The 23,045-nt window shown below is 43.0% G+C and overlaps 1 protein-coding gene and 1 long non-coding RNA gene across 4 annotated transcripts in view; both read right to left on the bottom strand.

Moving 5' to 3' along the window:
- BCL2 (BCL2 apoptosis regulator) overlaps positions 1 to 15,358 on the bottom strand; it is a 178,004-nt gene extending 162,646 nt beyond the window's left edge. The window contains exons 1-3 of one of the 3 annotated variants that reach the window (XM_084887297.1): positions 14,731 to 15,358; positions 13,699 to 13,932; positions 12,598 to 13,473 (exon numbers count right to left, since the gene is read on the bottom strand). In XM_084887297.1, the coding sequence (XP_084743423.1) occupies positions 12,598 to 13,164 (567 nt within the window). In that variant the 5' untranslated portion in view covers positions 13,165 to 13,473; positions 13,699 to 13,932; positions 14,731 to 15,358. The other 2 variants (XM_084887298.1, XM_084887299.1) reach the window with 2 other exon arrangements.
- A 1,594-nt stretch (positions 15,359 to 16,952) lies between these two features.
- Positions 16,953 to 19,961, bottom strand: LOC311624292. Its single transcript, XR_014795279.1, has 2 exons — positions 17,512 to 19,961; positions 16,953 to 17,265 (listed from the first exon to the last, which is right to left on the bottom strand). It is a non-coding gene; the product is annotated as an uncharacterized lncRNA (long non-coding RNA).
- Positions 19,962 to 23,045: the final 3,084 nt, after the last annotated feature.

The following is a 23,045-nucleotide window of genomic DNA, read 5'->3' on the forward strand; positions in this document are numbered from 1 at the left end:
GGTATGAAGCAATTTTACTAATTATTTTTCAAAGGCTATTTATATAGATGCTTGGAGCCAAAGAGGAGAGAGACAGAAACAGTGTTTCTCTCTCTTCTAAACTAGGAAAGCTTTTAAAAATCCACCTCCTACTCCCCAAAATAAAGATAGCTAATTGGTGTTCTAAAGAGATCCCAAAGTTATGTGCCTCAAATTGTTATATTTGATAGGTTTCTGTCTTAAATGTTTAAAATTTTTTCTTCAAGTTGCAGAGGACATCAGTTACCACTCTGGTTGTCTTAAAAAACTTATGAGGCCAACTTACTTGACTTTGCAGAATCTCTGTTTCCTCATCTATAATTCCACTTCCTACCTCCAAGAGAGGTTATCAGCATTAAATAATCTCCTGTCCATGAAAGTGTTACACCCAGAGTCTGGCAGATATTGGGGTTCAGACATGCTAGTTCCTTCCTTCCTCCCGATTCTCAGGGAGAAAGGAAGGCCAATGACCGATGTCGTGATAAATGAAAATGGGGAAAATGACGGGATCATTAGGGATCAGGGAAAAGTGCTCCAAATATTTCAGCCAAAAGTAGTAGGTCTCTAATTCTATACTGTTCATGGTAAGCCATTTTAAACTAATGTGTACATATATGAATTTTAAGGTAGAACACTATGTTTTCAACTGTTAATTTTAAAAAGCAATTCAACCTACTCACATAGCCACATGACCTTTAGATTCTAGAAATCCTACTGATGGAGGTTCTCCCTTTTCTAAATGCAATCGGCACTTCACTAGCCAAATTTATGTTGGTTACTTAGAGAGAAGCCCAATTTAAAAAGTCAATGAAAGCCTGGCCACTGTGGCTCCATGGCTGAGCAACGACCCATGCACCAAGAGGTTGCCAACTTAATTTCCAGTCAGGGTACATGCCTGAGTTATGGGTTTGATCCCCCGTGAGGGTGTGCAGAAGGAAGATGATAGATGCTTCCCCTCTCATTGATGTTTCCATTCTCTCCCTTCCTCTCTATAAAAATCAATTAAGAAATCTTTAAAACCATTGAAAATGTGGGTTGCTACTTAGATGCCAACCATCATCTATGGTCTTATAATCCTACCTTTTCCCTGTTGAAAAGGGCTGTTTTCCAGAGCTCTGACGTGGAGTTTTAGAGACGCTCACATCCATCACACTGCTGTCCCCTAAGGTGGCATTATCCGGTCAAGTCCACCGCCCACCTCACATGCACACCCATGGGCTCTTGAGTGAATGTGTGGGGATTAAATGACAAGCAGGTGTGGGCCCCTCTGTGTTAAACATAAGACACACTTCAAAAGCTAAATCAAAGAAGGAAAACTAACCTGAAAGAAAAGACTACATTTTAATTTTCTGAAATTTTTTAGATAAAATGCAGGGGATGACACATTTTTTAAGATTAGATATACTCAATTCAGTTTCCATGGAGGAATCCAGTGTCCTTGTGATAACACACCCCAGCAGGCAGCACAGTGTAAAGAAATGGCTACAGACTCCAGTCTGGGAATGAATACCAGCTCTTCTTGACTTTCAGCCTCTCACATAGCTTTGTTAGGCAAAGTTTTCTCTTGGGGAGAAGGAGATAAACAAATAACAATAAGGGTGTGGGGAGAAGAAGGCAGAGACAAGTGGGACTATAATAGCTGCCTTGCCTAGGGTTTGTTCTGAAAATCAAATAGGCCAGTAGATATGAAATTTCTTTGGAAACTTTAAAAATCCTCCATGAGGGCAAGAAACAGTTGTTGCAAAATTTTCACCTGGAGGAAAATTCTATAAACTATGCTTTTCATAATTAAATTTATTCTTCAAATATACTTTTACTAACTGGTTGTTAATGAGGATTTATTCATGTGAACTCTAACAAAATACAGTTTTTCAACCAGACAGTGTTAATTTAAGAGAATGGGAAATAAGGATTAAGCCCCCTCACATAGAACCATAATAAGGACCATATTGCAAAAGGATTGTAGAAGATTGCTGACATTGAAGAAGAAATGAGCAATGTTTTGAAGCATCGGTCAATCACTAGGTCTTCCCCAAAATCCCTCTACTCTGATAGTAATCATTGCCCAAAACTGTCCCCACTCCAATCCTCTAGGTCAGGCCCCAGGTCTTACTGAGCTGACCTCCTATCTGGCAGTAATCTCTCCGCAGTCTCATTAACTGGATGAAGTGGAGCGAGGACGACCTTTCTGGAGTGCAGCCCTCCATGGCTATACATCTCCAGACCATCTTTGTGATCTGGCCTCCTCACTCAGGTCAGGCTGGCCCTCAATTCCTGCAGCTTATCACCTGCTCTCTCGCCTCTGGCCTTTGTTCTCAGGGTTCTGTCTGCTTGCCACACTCTGGTCCTCCTTCCTACTCTTTCAGGCTAATTGCAGCTCATCCTTCAAACCCCTTTCCTGGGGTTTGAAGGATGAGCTGCAATTAGCCTTCCCTGACTCTAACAAACACCTTAGCGTGGTTGCATTTCTTCTCTCCCAGCTCTACCCTTGCTTGACTGTACCAGCTGCTTAATGGTCCTCATGCCCCAGATTGTAAGCCACATCTAACCCGTTCCCACTTCCCACTGACCCCGGGTCTGGCCTACAGCACACTTAAAAAAAAAAAACAACAAGAAAAGTATGGGATAAATGAATAACCGATCTCCTATTCTGTCTGCTTTAAATGTATGATCTAGTCCACCCAAAACAAGTATTCTCCAGAAAACAGAGATGCAAATGGGTCCTTCCTAAGAAGGAGGAGGACATCCTTTTTAACTTTGTGCTGAGCCAAACAGGTAAAGACGTGTGAAGGCAAAGAAGCGTCTCAACTCCTATTAGATTTCCCCAAAGTTTCCACATTTTCAAACCACTAATTTACTCATTGGTCATGCCCTTTTGATATTTTTTTCCAAAAGGTATTTTCAAATTCCATTTGACATGTACTTTCATCAGTTAATTTTTAATTGAGCTAAATATTAAATGCTCACATTAACCAGACAAAGTGTGTTTAGCTCCCGATCTGCAGTGACAGCCTGTATTATTCTCACACACAGGCCAAGCATGAAATAGAAAACTAATAACCCCTTAAGTGTATTCTCAAAGTATCATTTATGGGAAAGAAAACTACATTCAAAGGAAACTTGTGCAATGGCTGTCATTTTTTTTTTTTTCCCTCCCAGAGCCGCAAGCTGTTACAAAGCAGGGAAGCTCATTTTCTCACGGATATGGACAAGCTCAAAAATCCCACTGTCAGTGGATGTGTTCATTAAGAAGGAATCTGGCAGCAGCACAGGGGACAGATACTTTGGAAAACAGGCCAATTATCCGGGTGTCCTTTATAATTTGAAGTTTCTGAATTCACTCCTAGATAAGCCACTTGAAGACAGCCTGGCAAGGGTAACATACCTCGCAGATGGTCACTGAAGAAACGACTGGGAGGAAGGGAGGGATGGGGGGAGAAGAAAAAATTTGCTTGTGGTTTCATTCATGGGACAAATTTGTAAGCTGACACATCCCTCTTTTTAAAAAGTCCCTAGAGCAGTACGGTCAAGCTTCATTACAAGTAAACAAATCATACCATCTTTCTCAAACAGATGACAAATGGTGAATAATAATGCTTTGTGTTTGCTTCATGCCAGGGAATGAGGACTCTCTAAATATGAATTCCACCAGTTGGTAAAACCACCGAGAGGCTGTGATGCGCGCATCAATGAGAACAGAGGACTTGGCCCGAAGCTCCCTGGCCAGTGGTTTTATCCATCATACCCCTGGTGGTCCTCTTGCTGGCCAATGTCTGGGGAAGTGAAATCCTAGGTTCTCCCACCTCTGGGAACTCTGGGCTGTACTGACTTCCACCTCCAATTGGCTGCTTGTTTTCATAGGAACTGGAGAACCATTTCGTCCCATGATTCCCATACTATAGTTTTGTTTTGTTTTTATATTTGAGCTTCAGGACCAGAGGAAAAGCCCACCTTGTTTGCACTTGAGAGAACCTTGGACAAGCCCCGATTTCTTTAATAATAAGGTGATGAATAATCTCAGATTCCAAGACTTTCCCAGTCTGGACAGGGCCTGAGATATGAAACATGAAGATATGAGATATGAAGCCTGAGAGCTCTGCTGCACATGTATATAGATTATATGTATGTATTCTTGGTGTAAACAAGATACAATGTGACAATGAATAGGCTGGTGTCTAACGTTAGCATTAAGGACTAATAAAAGTTGAATGTTTAATATAAAGCAAAATCTGACTATTTCTCTTCAGGTATAAATGACATATTTTTTCAATTCAATGAGGAAGGATGAAATCGAGTTAGTAGGTATTTTTTTTTTATTTCTATTAAATATTAACAGGTCTGTAAGATGGGACATTTGGAACACACATACTATAATAAGGGGAGTAGGAAAATATCTTTTGGGTTAAATGCCCCAAATGCCTCTAAAATAATCATTATTAATTCATTAATTCAATAAATAAGCAATGTGTGCACCATTACCAATTATACTAGGTGCCAAGATAAATTTAATAGGAGGAATATTTTATCATATGAGGAAGTCCAGCCCTCTACAAACAGAGAATGCTACTCAATTAAATCTCCTGGCATAGAGCTTTGCACATAGTAGGTTCTCAATAAATGGTTTTTCAGTTAAAAAAAAAAAGTTAATGTGCATGCTATCTCAAATATTATCTGTACAACTCTTTCCATTTCTATCACTGCCCTGGTGACTAAGACCTTGAGGTTAAGTTTTGCTTATTTTCCTTAAGACTTCTTCAAATTGTTTTCTTCTGTTGTCACATTTATATGAATAAGTGGCTCTACCTCATTGAACTTATAATTATATGCTGGCTAGAATTCATCATGGAAATGGCTCAGAGACAGTCCTAAAGTTTTAGATTCAGAAATGCCAACTGTCATCTTTTATGAACTTCCTTTTTTCCCCCAAAGAGATAAAAAAATCAATATCTAAAGCTGATGATATAATTTGTAATTAATTTTATTCATATCCTAATTGTAAGAAGGTAATATATGCCACAAATAGGCATTGAATGAACAGCCCTAAATACTTGTCTCATATTCTCTTAGAACATTCTAATGCAGCTGAGTGGAATGTTTGGCTACAATTCAATTTCAGAGTTAATACATAGAAATAACATTCATCATGTTTTAAAGAAGAAGAAATCTTAGTATTGCTTAAGAAGAGTTGGAAAAAGTCAAGAAAAGTCAACTGGCAACATCAATCCCTTTTTCGGTGCTCCAAGTATTAACTCTCCATTCTCTTATGAAGCTTAAGAAAAGACAGTTAAAAATAGAGATATATAGAGCCCTGGCCAGGTAGTTCAGCTGGTTAGAGCATCATCCCATTATGCCAAGGTTTTGATCAGGTTCAATCCCCGGTCAGGGAGCATATAGAAATCAAACAATAAATGCATAAATAAATGCAACAACAAATCAATGTTCTCTCTCTCTCTCTCTCTCTCTCTCTCTCTCTCTCTCTCAAATTAATGAATTAAAAAAATAGAGAAATATAGCAATTGGAACTGTCACAACAAACAGGTGTTGTTTTCAATGGTAAAATCTCTCCTGGAAATTTGAAGCTTCACTCGACACAGTGGGTCTTGGGTATTTTCAGAAAACAGAGTCAAGAGGGGAATGAAGTCAGTCATAAACGTCTGTTATTATGGTAAAACCCAGATAGTTGGTGACCTGGATATTAACTACAAACGAAATATGGGCTCTATTCCTGACATTCTGAAGGCAAAACCAGAAGCATGGAAATACCATTTTTTCCAAATGAAGCGTTTCCCCATGAAGTGTGTACTCCGCGTGCAGCCTGTCAGAGAGGTAACTTCTACAGTGAACTTTCTATAAAATCCGTCAGTCGCGCAAGCAAGCCACCCAAGTGGCTCTTAGCATATTGCTACAAATGGCCACCCCAGCATGGCAGGGAGAGTCCCTTTCTCACATACTGAAGAGGGTGTTTGGGGAAGTGCGTTTAATATAGGCTATTTTAGTTGCGTACTAAGTCAAAACTTATCTCACATGGCAGAGATCAGAGCAAGGAAAAATTCCACCAGCAGATTCTAGCGTTTCCCTCCATGGGATTAGAATTTATGGCCTCTGGAGGGAATGCATCGTCTCTGTGCACAGAAATTTTCCTTGCTTCTACCTCTAGTAAGATTGGAGTGGGGGTTAATTCTAGCTTTGGTGAGACCCCTTTTTTGCTGCCTCTTGCTGGTTTCCACGCATAACGCTCTTTCTTCAGGTGAAGCCTGCCTTTCACGTGTTGGGATTAACTAGGAACCACACCTAGGAGATCTCTGCTTGGTGGGACTGTGGACAGGTAGAGGACAGTCAAGGGAGATGGGGGTGAGGTCTCTATGAGAAAGCCCAAATGGCTTTGGAGAGAAAAAAAATAATCCCTCAGCCATCATTCTCACTGAAGGACAGCTGGCTCTATGTTTTGGCGATTAAAGAGCAGAGAAATAATGTTAGCACTACAGAATCGAGAATAGATCAGAAAAAGAGGCAATCCACAAAAATACTTCTAAAAATGCAAATGGCTTTGTTGTAATTTCAAAAGGTTTACAATCTCCACTTAAAGGGAGAGGACCATGCCTGCTGGCCTTGGCTCAGTGGTTGAGCTTCAACCTATGAATGAGGCGGTCACAGACTGATTCCCGGTCAGGTCACATGCCGGGTTGTGGGCTCAATCCCCTGTATGGGATGTGCAGGAGGCAGCAGATCAATGATTCTCTCTCATCATTAATGTTTCTCTCTCTCTCTCTCTCTCCCTCTCTCTTCCTCTCTGAAATCAATAAAAATATTTTTAAAATAATAAAGAGAGAGGACCGTGAAGTTAGATGGTGAACACCCTCTCTTTAGGAGCATGTTACCGAGGACTGGGAATTTCTGCAAATAGCACTTTGGAAGAGGAGCCTCTTGATAAACAGAACAGGACTATAACCTAAAAGCAAAACAAAACAAAAGCTTTTTCTCCTTCTTCTTCTTCCTCTTCTTCTTCTTCTTCTTCTTCTTCTTCTTCTTCTTCTTCTTCTTCTTCTTCTTCTTCTTCTTCTTCTTCTTGTAAAGGAAGAAGCTTCTTTCTGGTTCAAAATCAAATTGTATTTTTCTGCATGCAAGAACGGTTTAAGGAAGACAGTTCTTCAAATGAGGCTATTCTAATCATCCTCATCAGAGCCGTGATTGTCTTTTACTTAAAAGAACGAATAAAATGCTTTAAGAATAGCAGACTTGCCAAAACCGGTTTGGCTCAGTGGATAGAGTGTTGGCCTGCGGACTGAAAGGTCCCAGGTTCAATTCCGGTCGAGGGCATGTACTGTGGTTGCGGGCACATCCCCGGCGGGGGGTGTTCAGGAGGTAGCTGATGGATGTTTCTCTCTCATTGATGTTTCTAACTGTATATCCCTCTCTCTTCCTCTCTGTAAAAAATCAATAAAATATATATATTTTTTAAAAGAATGTCAGACTAGTGTTTATTAAGTCTCCTTAATGTGTAAAAAAGATCGCTTAATGGGTAAATATTTAACAAGGGAACTCCCCCTACCTTTCAATTCTCTTAAGCTTAGAACTGTTTTATACAGAATTTCAAAATGTATCTATATTTCTCCTCCAATTTAAATCAGGCCTAATGCACACATGAATAGCCATATGGTTAGAAATTACTCTCTTAAACAAAGATTGATGTGTATCCAAAATAACATATACTTAGTTTTCTTCTCTGCCCTCTAAAGGCTAGGATCATGCCCATCGGGCTGCGTGGTAACTTAGACGCCTAGCACTAGCCTGTGAGGTAACCCAGGAGATGGGCAAAGCTTTCCTTCTTGTGCCCCCAAACTAACCCAGGACATATAGAAGACATGTGATCATCTCTGGAATAACTGTCTCAGTTCCTGGTTGACTTTCATGGTCTATTCCATTTAGACATTAAATATTAATTTTGTTTGAATCAAACCAAAAGGGATAAAAGAGGAGCTTCACAGTGAAGTATGTTCACTGAGTGGTCTCCGTATGGAGCTGGAGAAAGGATGACCAGCTTTCGAGGTTACTGCTATACCTGAATAAGGTGCTATTAGATTACCTTAAAAAGGTTTAACAGAACCTTTGAACCTCAAATACAATATATCTCAGGCTGGGAGTGGGGGAGGACCTTTCTGCCTGTACTCTACAAAGACAGTGTTGTTTTTCCAGCACGAATGCACTGCTATTGAAATCCTGCTTTGCTAAACTACAGCGAAGACACCTTGAGGGTCCTCAGGTGTGCTGAGTGGGAAAGACCACTCTTAACAAGACACTCACATTTTGTGAGTGGTTAATCTTTCCCCACAAAAAAACTGACTAGGACTGGGAGTAGAGATAAGGAAAATCTATAAGAGTTTGGCTTGAAAAAAAAATAAATTTTTATATATATATGTCTGTTTCCTGATGTGCTCTATGGCCTAATGGCATTTAAGCAATCTGAAATGTACCAGTTTGATCAAGGATTGCTGAAAAGATCAATCAGCTCTCACTAGAAAACACAGCTAAAAGTAACAGGAGGCGTCAAAGAAAGCCATGTTTTTAACGGACACAAAATAGCAACCAAGGCCCAAAAAAAGAGAAAAGAGAACTGAGTAAACTATCAAATTTTACAAAGGTCCAGAAATATAATTACTCAAGAGCACATGACTGCAAACTCTAGGAGCAATAATGTACTTTTTTCCCCTACAAAATGAGTTATTGAAAGGGGTCATGTGGTTCTTAGCAGGCAGAAAGATGCACTTTCCCAAGGAAAGTTCACCATTAAATACATCATTTAAGACTGGATCATCTTCAGGCTATTTTTAATCTTATCATTTTGCTGCCAAAATTGGCCATTAGCCACTGATACTTAGGCTCTGGAAAACTGATGCTTTTTCATGTATTTTGTACACAGACAGAGAATAACATTGCTTTCCAGTTAATCAAATGTTTGGTAGACATGGAATAGATACAGAAAAGAGAAACTGCTTGTTGACCAACTAATAAAAAGGAAGCTACCTCTACTGGATGTGGAGAAGTAAGTTTCTGTTTTCCTAAACCACAAAGACCAAAAGACGTATTTTTAAAAAAGAAGAAAAGAAAAAGAAAGGCGCACCACCATCTCATCAACAGAATGAAGCCAGTCTCCTGTTAAGCCATCTCATTCTTTTAGTGGTCCACATCTCTTCCAAGACATGAATCTAAATATCACATTTCTCAGTTTGGAGGTTGCTATCAATTTTCATTCACCATCAACTTGTGGATCTCAACCCTTTTGCTTGCAAGAGCCCCTAACCCCATTTACACAATTTAAACTGTGTTACAAGGGAATCCAATAATAACTAATGCAGCTATTAAAAGAGCCAACTCTGCCTTTCATTGGAGCAGGAAAGCTATCTTACTTTAATGGGCAATGCCAATACAAACTGCATAGCTTCCATGAAAAACATCTTGGAGAAGACCGAGCTTATCATAATTTATCTCCTATCTCTTTCATTTCAACCTACTTCTCCCAAGGGTTAGATCAGGGAATACTGGGAATACTCAGTGTCCTGTTAAGCCATTGGACTGGGACACTGGAGGATACAACCTAGACAGTCAGTCTTTACAAGAGGTGTCCCAGGAATGGTAGATGACGATAGCTAGCATTTCTAACTTTACTGTGTGCACAAACCACCTGTAGATCATGTGAACCCCATATTCTGACTCCACAGCTCTGGGGTGGGACCTGAGCTTCTGAATCTCTGCGAAGCCCATGCTGCTGGTCTGTGAACCACATTCTGACCAGCAGGGTCTCTGACGTTCCCTAGAACTGCTGCTGTCGTTCTGCTCCCTCTGTCCTGCCCCTCTCTGGATGGAACACAATGCCTCATTCAGACTTGGGAATAAAGCAATGTCCCACTCTGCACCCAACTTCTTCTTCAGTCTTTAATTTGAGGATTCTGGGACCATCTCTCAACCAATTCTCATTCCAAGGTCCTGCTTCCTCCAAGTTATGGAACATGGAATGAAACAGTTTTCTCGGCCTCAAGAGGTTCTGTCTTCAAATCAGCGGCAGCAACAAAAAGCAGTGACTTCGAATCTGAAGCCCCCATTAATATATATTCAGTAGACAAGCTGATCCACTGAGTCTTGGATCCAGTTCAAGTCACAGTCGAATGTCAAAAGAATGTGCCAGCTCTCTTCTGAAACTTTATTATCGTTATTAAGAGTGCTTTTCTCTGTAAGATGCAACATATTATTAAAGATGGAACCCTGACAGATACAAATTTGGAGGGAAATCTGTCTGTATGCCAGATGCCTAAAACAAACATTTAGATTAAGAATGCACATTTGAAAGGATGGGTAAATCATCTCTATCACTTTTATTCCAATGTGTCTATTTATGGTTGCATTTCCTGACATATATTTTTTTTGCCAAATTCCTTTTTTTTTCCTATGTCCCCTATATGTTGTTCTGAAAACTATACATTTTACCATCAAACATCTATACTTCTCTTTGATTTATTCTTACTATAAGAGGTTTTGTCAAAAAAAAAAAATGTTATCATTTTCTATGGTATGTCGTTGTGGTTTGGCATCATAAAATATAGCCTCTACATTTATTAACCTCAGATACCTGCTGACCACAAAGATGGGCTCTACAACAAAAACTCTATTCTAACTGGAGGAAAAGTGAGCCTTCACTTAAAAAGAGCATGAGATTACTACAACTCAACAACAAAGATCAAGGTTCTATCTTACTTTTGATCATAAACATATGTCTCTATTTCCCATCTTTTTATTAAATTACTTGATAGATGACAGTTGCCACCTTGGCTTTCTTTTTACTAGAAAGAACATTTTTAGATATTTTATTGTTAATAAAAATATGAATTAGAAAAGCTGTTAAATCAGTTTAACCTTGGCCCTAAAATGATCCTTTTGGAGTCTGAGAGTCCCTACCTCTTTTATTATGGTGGTTAACAATCAAACCACCTACTTAATCAAACAGTTAACAAAAATATCCTTTCCACCCTATGGTGAATTCTTCCAGAATACTGAAGATTTAATAATATAGGATCTAAAAAGACAATTTACAAGGAGCATTTAAGCTATAGAGATTTAAATGCAGGGATCATTTTAGTCGATTTTACTTTTGAACAATGAAAAGTGTCATCAGTATTTGGCCAAGTAGGATCAGATGTTCATGTCAGCCGTAGATTTTTCTTGGCCTTTTCTCCTTTTTGGCCCCTTAATTGCACACTATGCAAACTGCAGTAAAATACGCAACATGCTTCTTGAAATCAAATCCACTGGTAATCATTTCTAGGCTTTCTGCTTCTGTTAGGTCCTATAAAACAATAACATTAGTAATTCTCCCTAGAGACTACAAAAGGAAACACTGAATTGATTCCTTTTTCAAAGGTAATTCTTCAGATTAAAACAAAAAGTTCGGGGGGAAAATCAAACAAGAATTATTCCTCTTTTTGCATTTTCATAAATTAGTAATTTTAGATGTAAGGTACAGCTCTCAATTGCAATTCTTCTCCTCCTCCTCTCCACCTTCCCCCCTTCCCCCCCAAAAAAATCACACACACAAAAAGAACATTACGGTAACATGATAGTGGCTCTATCTAACACTGTACCAGAAAAAAAAAAAAATCATCTCACAGATGTTCTTCAAAACTACAGGCATCGATCACTTTGACTAAAGTCAGAGCATGAGAGAATTCAGAATCAATTCTATGTTTCATGCAAACACTGTAGACACACGTTTGCTCAGTAGAGGAACCAAGTGATGTGGATTCTAGGTGGTGAAAGCTAAAAGATTCTAAAATTCCAGCAAACTTTAAAACTGGATGCCAGTTATAGAAGTAGAACACAAAATTCGAAGCCCATGCAAATTCTGTCACTGATGAGACGAAGTAAAGCATCCACAGCTGAACGTTTTATCAAGTCACCCGGTCACGCCCACTGGTCTTTTGGAAATTCAGCTCACCTCTTCACAAACACAGCTACTAAGCTTTCCAGGGACAGGGGCTGCGTTGGTGTTCCTCTTTGGGTAGATTTTACCAAGTGAATCAGATAAGGCTTGCCCCTTGGTCCGCTGGTGCAGTCTGGTCTCCTAATTGGGTGGTTCTCAAATTTTAGTACAAAGAGAAAACCCTCAGGGGAGTCCGTATAAGATGCAGATTGCCACAACGCAACCTGGGGTCTCCCATCTCAACAAGCTATGCAGGCCAGGGAATTGTGGTGCTGGGTATCCTTGGACCCCCAGTTTGAGGGACCCTGGAGGGATACCACTCATCCCAAAATCTTACTGGATAGGAAATGCTGGATCTTTGAACCACAACAGCTGGCAAGCAAGTGAAACACTTTGGGTAGGAAGGAATGATCACAGTAGGCTTGGCACACACAGTAGGCTTGGCACGGCGCGTTTTGTACAAGGGAGGAGGCAACAAACCTGGTTTTATTTCATGGACTCATCAGCCGGTCCTTGGCCCAGGAGCCAACCCACACACTTCAGTCATCGTGTCTCAGACCCGAGACTTCCACCCCAGACTCACATTTAAACCACACAAGACATGCACTTACCCAGCCTCCGTTATCCTGGATCCAGGTGTGCAGGTGCCGGTTCAGGTACTCCGTCATCCACAGGGCGATGTTGTCCACCAGGGGCGACATCTCCCGGTTGACGCTCTCCACGCACATGACTCCGCCAAACTCGAAGAAGGCCACGATCCTCCCCCAGTTCACGCCATCCCTGAAGAGCTCCTCCACCACCGTGGCAAAGCGTCCCCTCGCGGTGAAGGGCGTCAGGTGCAGCTGGCTGGACATCTCCGCGAAGTCGCGGCGGTAGCGGCGGGAGAAGTCGTCGCCCGCCTGGCGCAGGGTCAGGTGGACCACAGGTGGCACGGGGCTGAGCGCCGGCCCCGCGGCGGCTGCGGGAGTGGCGGGGGGCGGCGGCGAGGTCCTGGCGGGCGCTGGGGGGCGCCCCGGCTGCTGGGAGAAGAAGATGCCCGGCGCCGCCGGGGTGGCCCCCGGGGGCGCGGCGCCCGCATCGCCGGCATCCCATTCGTAGCCCCTCTGAGACAGCTTATAGTGGATGTACTTCATCACTATCTCCCGGTTATCATACCCTGTTCTCCCAGCGTGCGCCATCCTTCCCCCGAGGAACAGCAGAGAGAAGCAGCCGGGTACCAAGAGCACCTCTCGCCCCCGCCCCCGCCCCACGTCCCCGCAAGAGGGAAAAAAAAAAAAAAGAATAGTTATAATCCAGCTCTTTTATTGGATGTGCTGTGCATTCTTGGATGAGGGGGTGTCTTCAGTCACGCGGAACATTTGATTCTGGTGTTTCCCTCTTGGCATGAGGCGCAGGAAATTTTTTTATTTCAATCCCTTTCGGATCTCTATTTCATGAGGCACGTTATTATTCATTATTGTCCATATCAGTCTATTTCCTCCGGGATCCTGAGAGGTTAAAGAAAAATTCGAAAGACTGATAAGTCAAAATCAGGTGCATTTTTTTTTCCCTTACACCGGATCAAAGCAGGGTTATGCACACTACAATCATGCGGCTAACAGGAATGTTAATTAAACTGCACATTAAACTCAGTCGAATACACTTAAAAGTTAAAGTCTCAAATGCGTCTGTTAAAAGTTACATTAAACCAATTTCCTGGGCAAAGAACTTACTTGTGTTTTTTAAGGACGGCATGATCTTCTGTCAAGTTTCCTTTTTTGTGAAGACAGAACAAATGCGTAAGGCAAAGACCCCATCGATCTTCAGAAACTCCCGGTGGTAGCTGCTATGAAACTTCCAAATGAATCTGGAGGCGGGGGAGTGGTGGAAATGAGCAGAATTGGCAGATGGATTCTCAGACTTCTCCTTCGCAGAAATGTCAGAGCGTAGGAATCCCAACTGGAGATCTCAAGAGCACGAAAGGGAGAAGAAAAAAAAAGAAAAAAAAAGAAAAAAAAGGCAGCGGCGGCAGATGAATTACAATGTTCAGTCCAGCATTTGCATAAGTCCTGTGATTTCCCCCCTCGCGGCAATAGACACGCGCGCACACATGCGCGGGCACAGGCATGGACCCCTGTCCGCGGGACCGCTTCCAGCCTCCCCGGGGGAGAGACAGGGATCAGGGGCCGGTGGACGCGCCGGCTACATGGGGCAGGAATCCGCTTCCGATTAAACTCCAAACGGCCAATGCATTTTTCCGAAAAAGCTGCTGGATAAATGAAGGCAGGACGCGCCCGGCCCGCCGGTGCAGAGCCGAGAAGCCCGCGCGCGCTGTGTGTGGTGCGGCGAGGGGTGGGGAGGAGGAGGTGGTGGGGGAGGGTTTTATTTTTTCCCTCTTTTCCTAAAAAGGATGACTGCTAAGAAGTTCTCCCCCCTGGACCCCCTCTTCCGCTGCACCCACCGGCGCACCCCGCCTCCGGGCTGCGCACCCTTTCTCCTCCTCCTGCTGCTGCGCCGCGGCGCTGGCGGCGGCCGTCTCCCCGCGCTCCCGCCCGCCCGCCCGCTCGGGTGGTGACGGCCGCGCCGGCGGGGAGGGCCCGGCGCCCGGCACCTTCGCTGGCAGAGGCGGCGGCGGCCGATCGGCGGGGAAACCGAGAGCAGAGGGCGGGCGGGCGGGCGGGAGGGCCGGCGGCGCGGGCGGGCGGGCGGGGAGGGGGCGGGGAGGACGGGGGCGGGGGTGGGGAATGGGGGGGCTGGCCTCTTACTTCATTCTCCGCTCAAACCGACTGGTTTCCTGTAGTACGTCACGGTTCATTCAAAAAAAGAAGAAAGAAAGAGCCCTCCTCGGAGCGGCCCCGCCGTCCCCTCCGCCCCGCTCCCTTTCCAGGGTTAAAGGAACCGCGATCGGGCCGGGAGCGGCGCGCTCCTCCGGGGGACACATGGCGCGCCGGGCCGAGGCCGGGGAGGGCGCGCCGGAGACGGCCCCCGCCCGCCCGCCCGCCCTCCGGCCCGCTCCTCCCGCTCCGCCCGCCCGCCCGCCCGGCCGGTGGGTGGCGCGGCCGGCGCAGGCCTCCCGCGCGGCCGCGGCGCGGTGGGTGTGCGAGGGCCTCCGGCCTGCGGCGGGCGCGCTCGGGGCCCGCGAGGGGCCGGGGCGCCCGGGGAATCGCATGCGGGCCGGCGGCTGGGTGAGTGGGTGGGTGGGCGCGCCAGGAAAACAAGTGCTGGGAAGGCGCGGGGGCGGGGGGGGGGGGGGGATCGCCGCGACCCTTCCCAGCCGTGGTGTGTGGTGTGCACACACCCATCTTATAGCCAGCGCTGGTGGCCGATCTGACCCCGAGCGCTGGGACCTCCGCGCTGCCCTCCGGGAAAGAGAGGCGGCGCTGCACTTCCATTGGAGTCTTGTTTATTTTCAAGTTGCTTCCTAGGGGTACACACGCAGAACACACTGTAGAGACCCCATCCATGACCAAGGCCAGACAGGTCTCAGCAGGCTGGCCGAGGGGCCAGTGGAGGATAGCAGGGGCTTTGAAATGGTTCCCCTCTGCTTCCCGTAAATGCGGCCCTGGGTTGGGGCTGGGCTCTGAGAACGTCTAGTGACTTTTAGGCCTGCAGCCTCAAAACCAAGTTGGGTGGGTTTCTCAAGGCCTCCACGGTCGCCTAGCAGCCAACCCCAGATGGCCACACCTTAGGTTAGCTCCACATGCACACGCATTTTTAAATTCATGAGCTTGAATAGCCCCTTGGAGAAAAGCCCAAGACGGCCATCACGTTGCACGTGCTTAACTATTTTTATCTCTAAGAGTCTGACAAATAAAGCTTTCAAAGGTGGGGAGGATGTTTACCAAAAGCCACAGCAGCTTACTTATTAGGGCCCAAGTATACATATGTAGGGGCACTGGGTTAATGTGGTCATAGAAACATGACAAGTGCTGCACTTTGCATGAATTTCTTCAGACACTATATTTTGTCTTGTCCCTGGTCTGAAATCAAAGCATGTATTCACAAGCAAAATTATACAAGCGCAGCAAATTATGTTCCTTCTTTTATCATTCCCAATCAGCCAACATGCCGGAAAATGGGTGCCTGCTCCAAACTTCGTGACCAGGCAAGAGAGAAGGAAGACGCTCTGCTCCGTCTTCTGATGGCTATGACAGAGTCCCCTTTAACCCATGGCAATGACGGGAAGGTGTTCTGGCCTGGAGATGAACATGGATGTATAGATGGACCTGAGACATACATTCCTACAGAGCTAGTAGAAACCCACCTAATGCCACAGCACTTTGGTTCGGGGATCTTCTCAGAACCTTGTATAGCTCCAGAATTAATGAAGAGGAATCGAAAGCCTTGATGCTTCTGAGACCCAGCATGGGAGTTGAGGAAATGAGAGGACAGAGCTGGAAAAGAGATTGTACTTCTGCAAAGGGGCAGCCAGAACGAAACAGAACCCCATTCCCAGATAAAGAAAAGCTTCCTTATTCTTCCCTCCTTGGCTGCATAGAGCCTCACTTTACAGATGTCCCCAAACTGATTCCTTGGGTAGCATATTGACCATGACCAAAGCATTCTCAGGACAGGTCTTTGAATGGAAAGAGTGAAACGCTTCCTCCATTTGGATACCAAGTTTCTTAGACTCCACTCTAAAGAGTGAGGTCAAGTATTCCTCAGAAATATGTGCATTAACTCTTTGTCTTTGGGCATTGGTGAGGTGGCAGAGGGACCCTTGGCCTGAGTCAGGAGTCCAGGGTTTGAATCTGAGATCTGAGATGTGACCGAGACCTTCCAACAACCTTCCAAATGTATGCACTGCGGACTTTTCATTTCCCAAGATGTCTTCCACTTCTAAGAGCCAATGGATGAGCCTTTTGCCAGCTTTGCCTGGCCGGGTTTTAGAAGGAGGGTAGCACCAGGAAGAGAAAAGAACAAAGACGCAGGGAGAGGAGACTGTGCCCAGAGTCTCAAAGGCCTGTGTTTTCCTTCTTTATTCTCGTTTGCCAAACAAAAAGGTTTTTATTGCCAGTTTTCGCCACCTACTGGTTGATGTTTAACAATATCTTTCAGAAAGTTCTCCTCATCCACCACCAATATAAATATTTCCAAAGTTTATGAAATTCAAAAAGAACTAGTCTAATCTGGATATTCTATCTCATATTTAATATAGGTAAGATGAGAGAGCTAAAATATAAAACATGACTCCAAACCATTCAGGCAAATGGAAGTAAAAATAAACCCATACGCAAAACAAACTGACTAGAGAGAGTAAAATCAAGTAGTCCCATAGTCTTCACAAAGGAAAAAATAAACTGCTTAAAAAACATTTCGCCGAAACCGGTTTGGCTCAAAGGATAGAGCGTCGGCTTGGGGACTGAAGGGACCCGGGTTCGATTCCCATCAAGGGCATGTACCTTGGTTGCGGGCATATCCCTGGTGGGGGGTGTACAAGAGGCAGCTGATTGATGACTCTCTCTCATCGATGTTTCTAACTCTCTATCTCTCTCTCTTCCTCTCTGTACAAAATCAATAAAATATATATTTTTTTAAAAACAAACAAAAAAAAAAAACAACATTTCACTGACCTACATAAACAATCTAAAACACTAATTTCCAATTTTGAATATTTTCTAAATTATTGTTTCCAGATTTATTGAAATAGAGTTGGCATAGTATTTTATACATTATTAATTCTTATGCTAAATAGTGCCACACTCTTTCAGATAGTTTGCATGCTTTGTTGCAATAATGTTACTAATGACTAATATAAATACTAACAGTAATATTCTTCCCAATTCACCTATGCTCCAGTGTCTTCTGCTATAATAGTGATCATATCTGAGTTGTCTGCTCCGTGCTCTCAAACCATCCTTGTCATCATCAGGAAACCTTTGCCAAATCTAAACCAACAAGCTTTGGTTTAACCTAGAAACCCACCTGGCTAATTTATAATGGGTCCTAAACCTCAAAACATGTTTATAATAATTAAGCAATAACCTTTGAGACTAGGCAACTGAACAGCAAGAAGATCAATCATTCTTTGTGCAAGTTTCATAGCAGGCAAATGATGCTTACTTTGGATTTACAAAGGAAAGCACAGGAAATTCACTTGTGATAATTTTTTCCTTTCAAATTAATGACTGCTTTTAAAGTGAAATAAAGAAGAGAAAAAACTTACACTTTTCAAATGCCTACTGCTCTCATTGGATTAAAACTGCACTAACAGAAACAAACAATATGAAGCACCATGGAAGTGAGGGGTTAACAATTAATTTACATTCTTAATGTGCAAAAAAACAAATGTTATTCTCTTTGCTAGTAGGCACAGAGCACAGTATCTCCCAGATATTAATTCCTGATGAACAAGAGTACTTACTGTGTTTGATTCCTAAGGCTGGCATGACAAAATACCACAACCTGGGGGCTTAAATCCAAAATCAAGGTGTGGGTGGGGCCATGCTGCCTCCTAAGGCTCCAGGAGAAAGGCCTTCCTTGCCTCTTCCAGCTTCTGGTGGTGGCTGGCAGACCTTGGCTTGTGGCTGCATCACTTGTCTCTGCCTCTGTGGCCATATTTTATCCTGTGTCTGTTTTCCCCTAGTATAAGCTCACTAGTCATAGTGGATTAGGACCCGAATAAACTCATCTTAACTTGGTTATTTCTGCAAAGACACTATTTCCAAATAAGGCCATATCTACAGGTAGTGGGAGTTAGGACATCAACTTGTTTTGAGGGCACACAACTGAACCCATAATATGCATCCAATATGATACTTTTCGAACAAACCAGGGTTGTTGGGCTTTTGTTTTGTTTTTTAATACATTTTATTGATTTTTTTTACAGAGAGGAAGACAAAGGGAATAGAGAGTTAGAAACATCGATGAGAGAGAATCATCAATCAGCTGCCTCTTGCACACCCCCCACTGGGGATGTGCCTGCAACCAAGGTACATGCCCTTGACCGGAATCGAGCCTGGGGCCTTTCAGTCCACAGGCCAGCACTCTATCCACTGAGCCAAACCGGTTTTGGCCAAACCAGGGTTGTTTATTTTAAGACCCGAGGATTCAGCAAACTTTGAATTTCAAGAGGAAACCATGATCTTTCTAAAGCTGAAATCTGGCCATTACATGTTTCTGCTTAAAGTTGTTCAGAGACTAAAATCTCAGCTCCTTTGCATAATGTGTCCCAAGCCCCCACCTGGGCACCCTCCCATTTTTCTTTCTTCTTGCAGCTAAATTACCTTTGTGTACTTCCTGGAATATCCCAAGGCCTCTCACGTCTTTTGCCCCTGCGCCTCTGCTTGTCTCCCTGAAATACATCCAACCTCACGGCAAATTCATACCCATTCTTCCAGTTTCATCTCCCCTGGAAGACCACCCTTGACTTCCCTGGGGGACCTGATCTCACTTGTACCACTAGAAGAGCTTTTGTACAGAGGATGGGAACTTAGAAGTCAGAAAAAAGGGACTTGAATCCTCGCTCCTTCGCTTAATAGGTGTGACTTTCGGGAGTGCCTGTGCCCTCATTTGTAACACAGGGATATAAATGGTACTGCAGTAGCCCCATTTCACTTACCCACAGTCAAACGAGGCCCAAAATATTTCATGGGAAATTCCAGAAGTAAGCTATTCCTGAGTTTTAAATTACGCACTGTTCAGGGGATCGTGATGACCTCTCTCGCTGTGTTGCACCTGGGAGGTGAATGCTCCCTCCCATTAGTCACTTAGTAGCCATCTTAACAGATCACGGGTCCTGGTGTTGAAGTGCTTGTGGTCGTCACCTAATTTTATTTAGTAATGCCACACTCACATAACTTTTATAGCAGCAGATTATTATAACTGTTCTATTTTATTACTAGTTAATGTTTTTAATTTCTTACTGTGCCTAATTTATAACTTCAATTCAATCATATGGTCTAGGAAAACCATTGTATTTATAGGATTTGGTACCACCTGAGGTTTCAGACATCCCCTTGGGTGTCTTGGAACATATCACCCTGGAATGATGAGGGTCTAAGTTAGGGGTGTCGAACTCAATCAGAGAAGGGGCCAAAATCGAAAATCCAGCCTAAATCGCGGGCCGAATGGTTTACTGAACAGTCATAAATTGACAATGTCATAAACTGACAGCGGAGTGCAGTGATGACAGCACGGTGCGGGCCACATTGCAAGGCCTGGCGGGCTGGATTTGGCCCGAGGGCCTTGTGTTTGACACATGTGGTCTAAGTAGTCAGAAGGATAGAATATGATTCAAATGAGTTCAACATCAAGTGCTCACAACAGTGACTGGTTACTGGTTATGTTTTCAACCTTAGATATTTACATCTTAATAATAACTACTGTCCGATCCACAATGTTAATTTCTGGCATATTTTATCCACTAGGGCAGTGATCGGTAAACTCATTAGTCAACAGAGCCAAATATCAACAGGACAACGATTGAAATTTCTTTTGAGAGCCAAATTTTTTAAACTTAAACTTCTTCTAACACCACTTCTTCAAAATAGACTCACCCAGGCCATGGTATTTTGTGGACGAGCCACACTCAAGGGGCCAAAGAGCCACATGTGGATCGCGAGCCGCAGTTTGCCAACCACAGCTCTAGATTATACATCATTTGAGAGCAGGGACCCTTTTTCCTCTGAGCATTCCAAGCCTAGAATAGTGCCTGATATTCAGTATTTGTGGCATAAATTTCACAGGCCCCAACCAAAGCAAGAATGGGAGTGATCCTCTTTCTCCAGGAACCCTCAGAGGGGAGGGAAAGAAGCAAGAAATGTCATCGCAGATACAGGGACACGTGGTTTGTGCAGCGTTATATCCTCCTGTGCCCGGATACTGAGCTCATTGTAGCCACTTAACAAATATATGTGAATGGGAGAAAATGGAAGTTATAAAATCTGAGATTTAGAATTGGAAGAGAAGACTTTTTTTTCTTTTTAAAGGTCCAAAAATGAAAATTATAGAAGTGATACTGTATACCACTTATGTATATAAATTGCTTAAGTTTCAAGAAAGTGAAGTTTGCAAACCAAGATATCCAAGGAATCTCTTTTCATTGTGACCCAAATTTTTCTATCAAAGAACTAAGAAAATATGAAGGCATGTTCTTTTACATATCAGTATTTTATGCCTTCAGCGTCTAGGAGATATTTCATTATTGGATTATGAAGGTTTAAAGTATAGGAAATCAATGTATCTCTATATATAAAAGCCTAAGTGACGGGAAGACTGGATGGTAGTTATGACATGCACTGACCACCAGTGGGCAGATGCTCAATGCAGGAGCTGCCCCTTGGTGGTCAATGTGCTCCCATAGCTGGAGCGCCACTGAGCGGACAGATGGGCGCCAGATGCTGGGCTCACAGCTAACAAGTGCAGCTGGGGTAGTGCGAGCCTCTCCCACAGACACTCCCCCTGCACACCCAGCAGTGGTGGTGGCAGGCTCAGTAGGCCGGGATGAGTGGGAGCATCACAGTGTCCAGCCCAGGCTCAGGTCGTCCCCGGCAGCCTGCCACTTTGTGCACTACTTTGTGCTGTGCAGGATTGATGAGGACAGTGGGCAGGAGCCCAATGAGCTGGCAGGTAAGGCTGGGCTGTGGAGGTCCACTGATGCCCACAGGCTAGGCTGAGGGACCCCACTGGTGCACTAATCCGTGCACCAAGCATCTAGTTTTTTTACATAAAACATAATTACTTAAGAAATTGACTAAATTCCACACTTAGTTTTACGCATATATCCCATACCGGAGTTACATAAACACACAACATATTTGAAACAAGAGCTCATATATATCAAGTATTTAACTCTGAAAAATCTTCTCCTAAAAATGATAAAAATCAAGCTTTGTCAAGTGTTTAAAATGCAAGGTTAGAAAACCTTATGGAAGAGATTTGTGCTTTGCTTAAGTGTCTTTTTGAAAACGCAAATTTCTAGCAAAGTAAGTTTTTAAATCTGCAAAGTTAATTCACTATTTATTTTTTTGTTGGGATTCAGAAATACAATGTATGAAAATTAGGTTACAATTCTGCCGCAAAAACTTCCAAAGTAGCAAATACAAGATCTTGCGTGTATCAAAATAGCCCTGCGCATTCTTGAGTCATTGGAGCCCTGGCCGGGTGGTTCAGTTGGAGAAACATCATCCCAACACTAAAAGATTGAGGATTCAATCCCCGATCGGGGTCTGTGTGGGAAGCAACTGATCAATGTTTCTCTCTCTCTCCCCCTAAAATCAATAAAAACATATCCTCAGGTGAAGATTTTATAAATAAAAATAGAGAAATAAAAAAATGTATTTAGAGTTGTGACATCAAAATGACTATTGTAAAATGGCTATTATCTTCCCTACAAAATATCAAATCTTCTATGACTACAAGGAACTAAAAGAGATTTAGTCTAGAAAATGGAAGGTTATAATTAGTAGGTGCTTTTTAAAGCTAAGTTAGTAAGAACTAAAATAAATAAGAAAGATACAAAGCATCTTACGTCCAAAAGTACGAATATTTAAGTGTCCTCTAGTGAGTAAGACAAGTTTAAAACAGAATATGACGTAATAAAATTAAATCTGTTGATTATATAGTTCAGTAAGAAAAAAAAAATTACTGTAGTTTCGCCTTCTAGAAAAACAATGACATACAATTCTTTGAATCTTGAATTGAAGCAAAACTGCTACCGAAGTGCTTTTGTCATCAATATTGGAAGCAGTCTCTCAAAGTTTCACTTTGATATATGGCTTAATAGAATCCAATAAAGATATATAACTCAACATGAGTTTACAACTATCACTGTAAAGAGGCCATCATTAACATTTTTTTCTTCTCTTTTCAGCTATGAAAATTAAATTTAAAAATAGAGAAAGAACAATTCACTTGACTTTTGTTTTTGTAAAAAAAAAAAAAAAGAGGGGGTGCTCTCTCCAGAGAGCACACCCATGCCTTTTCCTTTCTCTCCCCCAGCCCCTCACCCAGGCACCGTACCATTAGCTTCCTCATTCCCAAGCTCCAAGAGCCCTTCTTTTACTTCTACAACTTGTTTCCTAAGAGGAATTACTTTTTCTACCTCAGTAATTTACCCAATAAATATTTTCTTATAGTT

This window comes from Pipistrellus hanaki (assembly GCF_964339955.1).
Source record: "Pipistrellus hanaki genome assembly, chromosome: 6".
Taxonomy (NCBI): Eukaryota; Metazoa; Chordata; class Mammalia; order Chiroptera; family Vespertilionidae; genus Pipistrellus; species Pipistrellus hanaki.